Raw genomic sequence first — 12,234 nt, forward strand, 5'->3', positions numbered from 1 at the left:
GTGTTTCATTGTATGTAAAATGTTGCTCCATTGTATGCCACCAAGTTTCTCTAGAGCAGTTTTTACTTCTTTAGATATGCATCAGACTGTGCCAGGGTGCACAGCTTAGCAAGCGAGGCTCTGTGCTGGATTTCTGTGCAACCGTCGGAACTACCACCAGAGCATTCCTCCACCAGGTGTCGGGTGCTGAGCACCACCCTCCAAGATGGCCTCCTCAGAGTCCTCCTCCAGAAAGCCTCATTGTGCTACGCATAAGCTGTGGGACACCCCACTTAAGGAGCTTTTGTCTTTGTCAAGATGTACATGGGAGGGGGCCGGGGAGATAGCTCAGTAGAATAAGCACTTGCTTGGCAAGCACAAGGGCCTGAGTTCTCAATCCCCGGTTCCGAGAAAAAAAAAAAAGATGTACATGGGAAAGCTTGGAAACCTCCTAATAGAGGCAACCAGAATCATCACTGGGATGGGCTCCTAGAATGGTTTGGTGAAGAGCTTTTTCAGCTAGAAAAGCAGAATATTACAGTGTAGTTAACAAGGTAATAAAAGACTGGGGAAAAAAATTCACAAATCTCAGGCACTAAAGCTGGTGAATATTGATAGATCTTTTTTTTTTTTTTTTGTATTTAGGACAGGGTCTACAAGGTCTTACTATGAAGATCGGACTCATAGTGATCCACCTGTGTTCACCCTCCCAAGAGCTGGGATTACAGGCATGTGCCACCACGCTCAGTCTCAATAGCCATCTCAGTGTGCCCCAGGGATGGGCTGGCATGGCACACCAGGGATTGAACCTCAGCCTCTGCATCTGCCTAAGCAGGCGCTTTAGTCTGCTGAGCTATCTGGCCGGCCCCTTGGCTCTTTCTATAACTGCAGTATAATTGGGCAATTCCATCTTTTAGCCAAAATCAGATCCAATTAGAGACTTCCTGCAAAAGAGCCTCCAGGAATGTTTGGGGCTTTCTGGACAGCCAAGCCCTGGAAAAGCCAAACTCTCTGAAAATATCTTCCACTTATTCTAAGGCATTGAACTGAGTTACTTAACAGTGCTCTCCTACCTGGATTAAGGTGCGAAGTCAAGAGAAAACCATGCAGGACCTGATTGGCTGATGTAAAAGGATGTTGCAGTAGAGTCTGAAGCCTTGCACTGAAGCATGCACACAGGTAATGTGTGGAAAGGCAAGTGCTCTCCTGAAAACTCCGCTTGGGTATTTCTGGCCTATAGGAGGAGGTCACTGTGGACCTGAGTGACCATAATAAGCCCTAGACATCTTGTGTTTTGAGTGCTGAATTTTTAAAATCGGAAGTGTGTGTGAATCCGGTGAGAGCCTGAATTTGTTTTTATGTTGTAGATGAATAATAACTTAAAAAATGTGTTGGCATGGGTTTGTGAAACAGCCCACTTAGCCACAACATGGGAATATTAATAGCACCTGCTTCATTAGGAGAGTGACTGGGAATGAACTCCAGCCCCCTGCAAAGGCTCCTGACGCAAGGAGACTCAGTACGGCTTGGCTCTCTTCATTATAACTGTCAAAATTATTAAATATCTAAATGCACCTAGAGCTTCCCGTTTAAGGATTGGAGTTTAAATGCTGCAGAGCTTTTCAGATTTAATAATTTAAATTATAAAAGGTGGCCATGTTTCAGTTTTAAATTTAGAAGCTCCTCTAGAAGTTCTGTTTCCTGCTCTCATTTCTTCCTTCCGAAGGCAAAGGTGGGATCTCTGATCTTAGGGTGGCCACCTCTGCTTCCAGTTTAACTCGTCAAGTCGGTGGGGGTGGGGTGGGGCTCAAGCTGGTCGCCACCAGCGCAGCAAGAGAAGAGTGCTTAGGGCACCAGGCTCCTTTGTCTCTCCCTCTCATGCAAGCCTGAAGAGCTGCATTGGTCAAGGTGTAAGGGCAGTTGGAAACCATGGTAGGTAGTATTTTACCTAATAGCCAGCGCTTCACAAATGAGCTGATGACTACATTTTAGTCTAAGGGGACACAACAAACCAAAACTCCCAGAGATCTGTTCAACTTGTCTAAGAGTATTTCTGCCCTTTTGTTTTGTTGTGTTTTCTTTGCCTGTTTCATCTTTTTCTAAAAGTGTGCCCCTTTTCTTGTTCCTCCTCATTTGTTATATTGTAAAACAAACAATGGATTTGCTCATTTCTGTCTGCAGCGGCCTCATCAAACAAGACATAAATGAGACTATTTTTTGGGCACTGATTCCGTACCACAGCCCTACCGGATGTGTCACTGGCCAACCACAGGAAGAGGATCAGGTCCTCCTAATGAATAAAAGGCATTAATTACTTTAGCTCTGGCGAGGCTCCTAGAGCGCTCTGAACGCTCACAGTGGGCACACTCTATATGTTTATGCATGAAATGGAAGCTTGCCACATCAGCTTTGCTTCAGAGAGCATGGTTTTCTGGAGCCTGGCCAACCCTGGAGAATTTATGTGGTTGATCCAGGAAACACTGATCCATTTCCATTTATGGACATTTTCCTTTGCCTATTAAGAACAAAGGGAAATTAAAACCTTTCTTTTTTATTCCCCTGAGTGCTGAATTTTACATTTAAAATTTTAATGCAAATGCTGACAGGAAGGGAACTCTGGGAAAGATGTTTTAAAGGGCAAGGACCAACAGCTCTGCCTCTTGCTGGCACATTAGTAGCTAGTGCTTCAGTTTTTATCATAAGCGAGTTTGAAAGTGGGTGACATGCCAGACATTCCTTCTGAAAGTTGACTAAGGTAATGATGGAACTCAAGGCAAAAATCAACATGTCACTTGTAATGCTATTTGGGGCTTTGCAGGGGAGAGACGACAGTTCTGTGAACTGATTTATTCAACACTGTAAAAAGAAAAGTCCCTTGCGTGATGACTGAACTGTAAACACAACAGTGGACAAAGGGAACTTCCAGGGCCTCAGCCTTGCCTGCAGCGCCCTGTGAGAACATCCGGGTACCCGAGCTGTGGCTGGAGCACCTCTGTAGGCATTAACCCCACCCATCCCGGGTCTTACACCCTGGAAGAATGTGGCTTTTCTAAGGAGGATGAGACACAAGCCCAAGGGCTGATTCCTACAACCAGAATTTAAGATGGGTTTGAAATTGTACTTCTTAGCAAACATTTCAGAAAGGTGTCCTTTACCTTCTCTAAATTGACAATATAGACAAGTTTCTAGAAAAGGATCAAGTGTATTTCTGCAGAAACACTTTAAATGGAAGCTTCCAGCTAATGAGAACAGCTGTTAGGGCCAGACTCCTAGCTATGGCTTTGCGACAACTTACGCGAACACTGACGTGTTGGCGTGCGGTGGCTTTGTCTTAGCACATCTGAGATCTCATTTTAATTGTCAAATAGATACTTGAAGCTTCTCTTTTGTAATACCAACTTACTACGGTGTAACTTTATGCACAATTAAATTTTAAAATCTTAAGTATCCAATTGGCTTACTTTTGACCACAATCATATTTCAGAATATTTCTTTCAATCAAAACCAATTCCATTCCCCATTGCAGTAAGTTCCTACCCTTGACAACCACTGATTGGCTTTCTCGCTTTCATTTTCCTCCCTTGCTTGCTTTGAAATTCCTTGGGCAGAATTTCATGCAGATGGGATTACATAGAAGGTGATGTCCTGGGTCTGACTTCTTCCACTTAGCATAGTGCCCTAAGAGTCGTTTGGTCTTACCCTTAGCTTGGCCCTTTTCATTGTGCAGTATCAAGTTAACTTTTATCTAGATTTTCAAAAAGATGTATTGATGTCATCTACAAAAGCAACAGATTTGGGCTGATTTTTTGAAAATCATGTGATGATCATAGGAATTATTTTAAAGCCATCTTATGCTTACATTTTACCTGAAAAATAAGACCCTAACTTGTCTTGTCAAATAATGCAAAAAATTTAAAACATTTGACAAAAAGATCTGTGTGTGAAAGAAGTTTCCCATTTTATAGCAAAATCACAGTTAATTAGCAACTTCCAAGTAAGTGTTGGTAATGTGGCACAAACCTGGATCAGGCTGAATTCCCCAAAATCTAAAAATCACAATTAAATAATCAGTAGAACTGAAGTAAAATTCTCATCTTTCTTATATGCTAATAATTATAGCAAGGAAAAACTGTTACTTAGTGATAATAAATACAACAATAATATAAATACCATTAATATTCTTTTTTTTTTTCAGTACCAGGGATCAAACTTGGGACATTGTGCATGCCAGGCAGGTGCTTATGCCGTCTCCCCGGCCAGGCCCACAATTAATACTTAACAATAGTAGAAATTATTATTATAGCCACACTTATATAGTACATGGATATACCTGATGTTCTGAAGACTAGAGAAGTCATTTATTTATCTAATTTAAAAAAAAACCTGCTACTGGTAGGTCAGCGTTTTATTATTATCTCCATTTTATAGATTAAGAAACTGAGACACAGAGAAAACCAAGTGCCTTGGTAGCACGGAAGCCAGAATTTGATGGTAGGAATATTTGTAGAGCCCTGACGTTTGATCACAAGAGTACTCTTGGTCCCAGCAATGCACTCGTTGGCGGAGGAGGTAGACATTGTCCCTGAACAAAGTTGAGGACAAAATCAGAGCAGGCAGGCTGTTTAGATGTGTGAAGAAGCTCAGAAGAAGACGAAGAGGTAGGAACTGAGAAAAACTGGCAGTGCTTGTCTAGAGACCTAAACTTATTTACCTTTTACGGAAAGGTGTGAAGTTCTGTACCGTTGGAATACAAGAAACTGCTGGCTGGCATAGACCCCCTCGGCCTGCTTCCCACTTCTGCCCCTGGTCCAGGTGACCTCAAGAGGTCCTGCAGAGCTAACACCTTGGGGAAATCTGTAGTGTCAGTCAGAGCGTGCTGTGACCGGGCTTTGTGAATGTATGCCAGCCATCTTCAGTCTGCCAGGCTGCAATGGCGGTTGATGAATAACCTTTGATTGCATGCTCAATTCGTTCCCTGTCATGAGTTTGTCTACAATGCCTTTCAATTGACTAACAAAAGGGTTTTAGAACTGTGACGCCAGGGTGGCTGAGTTTGAGTCTGGCTTTACCCCCTTCGGCATGTTGCTTGACCTTTCCTTGTCTGTGTTTTCTTCTCCATGAGGTGGGGAAACCAACAGTAACCTGATTGGTAGGGTGTTTTGAAGATTAAAAATTGATATCCTACAGGATTTCAACAGCAACTGACAGCCAATAGGAAGTAGCTATGTCTAATCATTATCACTGTCCCAAAATGATGTAGATAAAAATTTCTGTTCTAAGTTTCATGATATGATCAACTATAGCAATCTGTGCTAAACAAAAATGCATCTTCAAGGCTTTATTTTGCAAGGCTCTGTGCCTTGCTTCTGCAGGACCATCAGGCATTGCACACCAGGGATGGGTAGACATACGGAGCATGACACTCTGTCTGCATCCTGCACCAGCTACGGGGAAGGAAAAGTCTAGGTGTATTTTATCTCAGGAAACTAAAATTTAGTAATAACTGGGCACTGAGTTTTGAGAGAAAAGAATCTTTATATTATTTGTTTAAATACTGGATTGAGTAAAATATGATCAGGACTAGGATGAAAAAATTGGAATTTTTCTACTAATTTTTGTGCTGCTGATTTTAGAGCAGGTTAGGGCAGGTTAGCAGGACCCGCCTGCCTCTACCATTCTCTGGTGCTGTATTCAGAACCTGGTTCTGACCGAACATCTAGTTCCATGTTCTATACAAAGTGATCCATTCAGCCCACATGTAGCATCCTATTTGTTAGCTGTTATCCATATAACAGTTATCATTGAGTCAGTGAAGAGGTGCTCACTGGAAGATGTACAGGCCTTGTTGCTGGGAAAGAGGAATGATTGCTTTGGACAGATTGGGTATATGTAAATTCTAGTAATTCTTATGCCTCTAGTAGGACTCTACTCATCCTCTTTTTTTTTCCTTGCAGTGCCGGAGATTAAATTTGGGCCTTCACACTGAGCTATATCCCCAGCCCGTTTTATTTTGAGGCAGGCTTTTGCTTTCAGTCACTAAGTTTCCCAAGGGGAGCTTGAATTTGTGATCCTGCCTCAGCCTCACAGACTGCGGGATTGAAGGCCTGGGCTGCCATAGTAGGTTCCGAAGTACTCTCTTCGAGAGGTACCTCTCTGGATTATTGCCATCAGCCTCCTTGGGAGAAGAGACAGAGTAGAAGCTTCCAAGACTTGCAGTTTTCTAGGTATTACTCACTTCACTTAGTCTAGGAGACTTCGGAGACACTACTAAGTCTCAAGGAACATCTTTCAGTGGGAAAAAATATGCTCTAGAACGCTAATGGGATACAGAATCTGGATCTTCTTTGTTATGCAATGGAACAGAACATGTCCTGAGCATTGAAAGCGCTAGATGCTGTACTCAGTGTTAGGGTGCACAGGGATCTAGTCTTCAGAGGGAGGCTGGTCTGACCAGATAACATAGGGCAACCCAGGAGAGGTACGCTCGGTGCAGCCTGGCCGTGGAAAGCTGGGGCAGGGCTCCTGTGTTCCAGAGGTTGGAAGACCCCAGCTGGGAAGTGGAGAGGATGCTGTTGGACTCCAGGACAGACCAGTCCCTCCTGATGTCTTTTAGACCAGAGCCCAGGAGGGCGCTTTAGCCTGGGCACCCTGAGGCTGGGCCTCCTGCTTTGAGGAAAGGGGAGGTTGCTATCCACCTCACGATTGATTTCTGCCCTAACCAGCCCGGGAGAGAAGGACGGCTCTGGCACATTCCAGGAGAAGGACCCCTGGGCCACACCCTTGGCCGGGCCAGGTGCGCGCCCTCTGTGCGGGGCGCAGGGGCAGCCAGCCGGGTGCGCGCCTTCGCAGCTCGGTGCTCTGTGTGTTTGTCTGCCTCGGAGGGCTGGGTCCTCCTTGTTCACAGGTGAGTCACGCCCTGAAACACAGGCTCTCTTCCTGTCAGGACTGAGTCAGGTAGAGGAGTCGATAAAACCACCTGATCACGGAGAAGGACGGCAGAGCCGGGCGCAGAGGAGCACTCCCCGCCGCCCAGCGCCGGCCGCGACCCGCACGGCGCCGGCCATGCCCGCGCTCTGGCTGAGCTGCCTCTGCGCCGCGCTGCTCCTGCCCGCGGCCGCCGCCAGCGCCAGGAGGGAAGGTGAGTGGGCCCCGCAGCGGGCGCGACCTGGCCGGCTCTGCACACCGGGCGGCTGGTCAAGAACCTCTTTGCACAGCCCTTCTCCTCCTCATCCGGGCCTCCCAGATGGGCTAGAATGACGCCAATGTTAGGCAGAGGTGCCCCGTTTAAAAAATGTGAAGCCAACAGGCAGTGCAAAGGAAGGGTGTTTGTTTTATTTTGTTTGCTTTTGTTTTTTATGTTCCTTCTGGATAACCTCTCCCCCAACCCCCAAGGGGCACCTGTTTAGGCAGCAATATGCTGGTAGATAAACTGTTTTCAAAGTGTGTGTTTTTCTTAATAGGATTTTGATCATGACTGGAAACATCACAAAGATCGCAAAGGAACTTCTTTGATAATTCTTCTGCACTCCTTCGTGTTTCATTTTTGTGATGCAAAATGAGCCTTTAGAGCCTGAGCACTTCTCTTAACTTTTGCATAATGTGCTTTTCATAGCGTTTTCATGTCCTAGTCACCCAAGAGGCATTTACAGGGCACCTATGTCATATATCTTTTGATCTTATCTCAGACACCCAGTGGCTGTCATGTGCTGAGAAATTACTTTGGTGTAAACACAACTGTCTGAGAACCTAGCAACTGTTTGCTGTATGTATGTGTCAGCTAAGACAACGCATAAGGGGGTTTTCCCTGACTCCTAACTGCCATCTACCTTGTTTTCCTGTATAATTAGGTTTACATTGCTTCGTGCATTTGAGGCATTCCGTGAGCTCCAAGCTACCAGCAATTTTTGCAGTGTATCGATTGTAGTTTTTTTATTATAAAATACTATTGGAATTCACTTGTACCCCATCATCACTTACTACATTTCAGAAATCATATATGGCTTCTGAAAACAAAAAAGGGATAACTATGTGAAATGATGAGCATATTAATCTTCTTGATTATTATTATTAATTTTGTGTGTGTGTGTGTGTGTGTGTGTGTGTGTGTGTGGTACCAGGGATTGAACTCAGGACCTTGTGCTTGTCAGGCAGGTGCTTATTCTACTGAGCTATATCTCCCTGGCCCAGTCTTCTTGATTGTAATAACCGCTTCACTGGGCATATCAAAATATGTACAGTTTAATTATATGCATTAAAAAACTGAAATGTATGGAAGTGGCCATGTAGGGTAGTTTTCCCTTACATTTAGAATAAAAGTAACTTTGGGGAAAACATCCTAAAAATAAGAATAGCCTGTGAATATTAGAATGAAAAGAGACTGCTCTGGATCAGCTAACTGGAATCCCTAGATGTAAAAAGTGAGCAGTCAGAAGTAGATCTGCTCGAGGTCACGCAGGCAGCTCTTGGCAGAGACAGAGCTGGCCTTTGATCCAGGGGCTTGTAGCTGGACTTTTTAATTCAGACTATAAAACTAATAAGGGAACAAGGTACGTATTTTTGACATGATAGGTGACTGCTGAAATAATTGTCCCTTTGGCCATGGTTGGGAATACATATGTATGTTAGCTTTAGGAACCAAAAATAAGTATGTAGTATAGCATCAGTTATTTCATAAAATCAGACTCAAGAGCACAGAGTGCCGACTGATCTTTTTCAAAGGTGTGCATGTGGACACATCAGCCAGTGTCTGGGATTCTTTCAGTCTTGCCCTTTCCTTGGAGATAGACTGCTGAGGATATCGTATTTCCTCCCTAAAAAGCTTCACTCAGATGCTCATTGAGAATAGGAGAAGTTTGGTGCTAGGTGGAGCACACATACAGCGCTTTTCCATTCTTGGGATGCTGGGATGTGCGGGAGGTCTAGGTGTGGTACCTGCCCTTTTCCAAAGTGACCGGCATCTAGGGGACTGTGGCCGCACATACGAGAGATTGAAGCAGAGGTCTTGCTTCCTGGTTAATCCCCTGCAATGAAATTATAGTCATAGAAGTAATTAGCAAGGATTGGTTTCTGCTAAGGCACAGGTTTTACAGTCAGCATGTCTTGGCTAAAATTTTTGGTTGATTCACTTAACTTACTAGTTCGTTTTAGGAATCTATAAAGCTCCTTGACTGCTTGGGGTCTGCTTCTTCACCTGTTGCACTGTGGCAATAGCACTGTGTAGTCTTGTAAAGTTGTTGAAAAGGTGAAGGATTATCATGAACTGCCTTAAGACATTTGCAACCACATTTCTTTAAGAAGTCCAGAGCCAGCAGTGCAGCGGCAGAGGTATCATGAGCCCAGATGCCCAGAATCTGCAACACGAGAGATTCCTCTTCAGGAGCTCAGAGCTCGACGTGAAAGGATGTGGCGCAAGTAGCTCCAGTTTTTTGGATCATAGTTCTAGGGGGAGGTACGGCTAGAGATGGGATGAGAAGCAGATACAACTACAAATACAGCAGGGCATTTGGTTGTCAGGGGTCATATGTGTCAGTGTGTACAATTAGAATGTGCCTTGGAAGCAGAGAAGAGCTGAGGAGATTTTGTAAGCAGGGATGGAGAGACATGATTGGGCTAAGGTTCTAGAAAGTTCATTCCCAGGCCCAGAGGAGCTGGAAGAGCCAATGAATGTTCCCAGCAGTGATCTAAGGGAGGGAGGATGAAGGTTTTCATCACCATAGTGGAAACAGCAAAGAAGAAACCGATGACAAGCTGGGGGCACAGCTTGGTGCTAGTGTTTCCCTCTCATGCATGAGGCCTTGGGTTGGATCTTCCATCATGGGAAAAACAAGACAGAAACAGAAATAGAGTACACAAACACTAAATACTTCCAAGGTAAAGATCTAAATAACTTGATGATCCACTGGGTGGGTGTTAGGGATTCCAGTAAGGAGAAATAGTCTGAGATAAGAAACAATCCAAGATGGAGCCAGGACTTCAAGTGATTGGTTAGATAGTGAAGCCACTGAAGGAAATAAAGACTGAAAGATCAGATTGGAGAACAAGGCTGGGCAGCAAGTGGAGAGGAGGGAGGGAGTTCCCATGGGGATCTTTTGAACTGGAGATGCAATTGGAGTTATCTTCAAGTCCCAGGGAAGAGCTAGAACTTTGATTTTTTGAAATTCAAAAGAGAAATGTGAGATGTAAATTTGAGACCCCACAGATGGAACATAAAAGCCTTGACCACAGATGAGATTACTTGAGATGCACAAGGGAAAGAAAGCTCAACACCTAAGAAGAGAGAGGAGCAATGAAGGAGGAGGAGGAGGAGGAGGAGGAGAAGTGAGCACCAAGGACAAGGGGGAGGGGGAGACTCGAGAAAGATGAGCCAGTTTTCCCAGCAAAGGCAGAATTCCAGCCACGTAGGAGTAACAGCTGGCATCAGATACCTAAATGTATGTACAAAAATGGTGATTAAAATGATGCTGTTCCATTATCAAGTGCATTTTAATGAAGTTGTTCTGTAAGATCGGTGAAGTCAGAATCCAAGCTTGTTGTAGGTCATTAATCTGCTTTCTCCCATCCTTTGACATTGGGATAGAGATGCTTTGGGCAATAGAAAGGATCCCTGGAAAGGCCTGTGCTCTCTCACAGAGCTGATTATTTAAAGAGATTAAATGCTGCGGCATCATGCTTGAAAGGGCAAGCTCTGGGGTAAGACTGCCCGGGTTGAAATATTAGCCCCGCCCTTGGACACTGTGGGACATTTATACTGAGACTTGGGTAAGTCACTCTGTTACTTAGTTTACTCATCTCTAAAATGAAGAAAATGAAGTGTTGTGATCCTTACAGGGAAAACACTTTATAAATTACCCAGCAAGATGTCGGTATGTGTTTGGTGTTACAGCTGGCTGCCCTGTGAGTCCTGGATGTCAGTATATTGCTGGCTGAGTTTTAGGTGACAAGTACCTGAAGGCTTGTGCTAGTCTGTTTTCCATTATTATAAGTAAGGGAGGAAAAATTTTGGCTCAAAATTTCAGAAAATTTATTTATTTATTTTTGCGTATGTGGCCTGCGCAGCCTGCCCTGGCAGCGGAGTTGGCGTGGCATGTGGTATGGGAGATCGAACCACAGTCCCTGAGTGCTTGCCTAAGCAGATGCTTTAGACTGCTGAGCTATCCCACTGGCCCAGAAATTTTAACACAGGAATGGAGAGCCCCATTTCTTTAAAGTCTAAAGTGGGGCAATATCATGGAAGGAACCTCATGATGGAGCAAGTTACTTAGCTCATGGTGGAGAGAGAGAGCAAGGAAGGAGAGAGAAGGAAGAGAGGGAGGAAGAGAGAAGGAGAGAGAGAGACAGACAGACAGAGACAGAGAGACAGACAGAGAGAGACAGACAGAGAGAGACAGAGACAGAAATCTCACAGACCCCTTTGAGATCATACCCTATACCCTAAATCAATTAAGAACTTTTACAAGGTTTCATCACCTCCCAGGAGGTGAGGGATCAAGCTTTTTGGGGGTCACTCAAGTGCAAACTATCTCAGTGCTTTTTTTGACTCTCCTTGCAACAACCCAAGAAAGGTGATAGGGAGCCCTTCTGCTCAGGTGGAAATATGCATCCAAGCTCAACCAGTAACACAAGCACAGCACCTGGCAAGGAAACAAAAGAGGATGTGAATTTCAATCATTTCTTCTCCTTGCCTCTTATCACCTACCATCCCTGATCATATGCAGAGTCATCATATCTGTCACTCTAGAACATTCCCCAAACAAAGACAAACCCATAGATGATAGTCTTTCACTTTCCAGTGAGAAGATCCTCACATCTCTCTCCCAAAAAGAGTTTTGACCAACCTGATTGTGAAAGCATTTAGTAATAGAGATGTAGTAGTCAAATATCTCTTTATATAATTGGGTAATACATTCTTAGCTACACAGACATATTTAAAGTCACATAATTTACAAAATAATTACTAACAGGAATATCCATCCATTCACATTTTATGAAGTTGCTACATTCACTTTTGCTGTTTACTTTCAACTTTCCTGTTTGTCACTCCTAAAGCTACTTTCATAAGCTTGCTTGCTTGCTCTCCTTCTTTCCTCCCTTCCTTCCTTCCTTCCTTCCTTCCTTCCTTCCTTCCTTCCTTCCTTCCTTCCTTCCTTCCTTCGTCCCTCCTTCTCTTCTCTTCTCTTCTCTTCTCTTCTCTTCTCTTCTCTTCTCTTCTCTTCTCTTCTCTTCTCTTCTCTTCTCTTCTCTTCTCTTCTCCTCTCC

General features: G+C 44.2%; 1 protein-coding gene across 2 annotated transcripts in view; it reads left to right on the forward strand.

The window, feature by feature from the left end:
• Window positions 1–4,584: 4,584 nt before the first annotated feature.
• Lamc2 (laminin subunit gamma 2) overlaps window positions 4,585–12,234 on the forward strand; it is a 64,451-nt gene continuing 56,801 nt past the window's right edge. Inside the window, exons 1-2 of one of the 2 annotated variants that reach the window (XM_012512768.2) lie at window positions 4,585–4,637; window positions 6,923–7,117. In XM_012512768.2, coding sequence (XP_012368222.1) covers window positions 7,042–7,117 — 76 coding nt within the window. In that variant the 5' untranslated portion in view covers window positions 4,585–4,637; window positions 6,923–7,041. Of the gene's footprint in view, window positions 4,638–6,678; window positions 6,773–6,922; window positions 7,118–12,234 lie in introns of those variants that run through there. The other variant, XM_023706862.1, reaches the window with a different exon arrangement.

This window comes from Octodon degus, unplaced genomic scaffold (assembly GCF_000260255.1).
Source record: "Octodon degus isolate 3935 unplaced genomic scaffold, OctDeg1.0 scaffold00273, whole genome shotgun sequence".
NCBI classification, from domain to species: Eukaryota; Metazoa; Chordata; class Mammalia; order Rodentia; family Octodontidae; genus Octodon; species Octodon degus.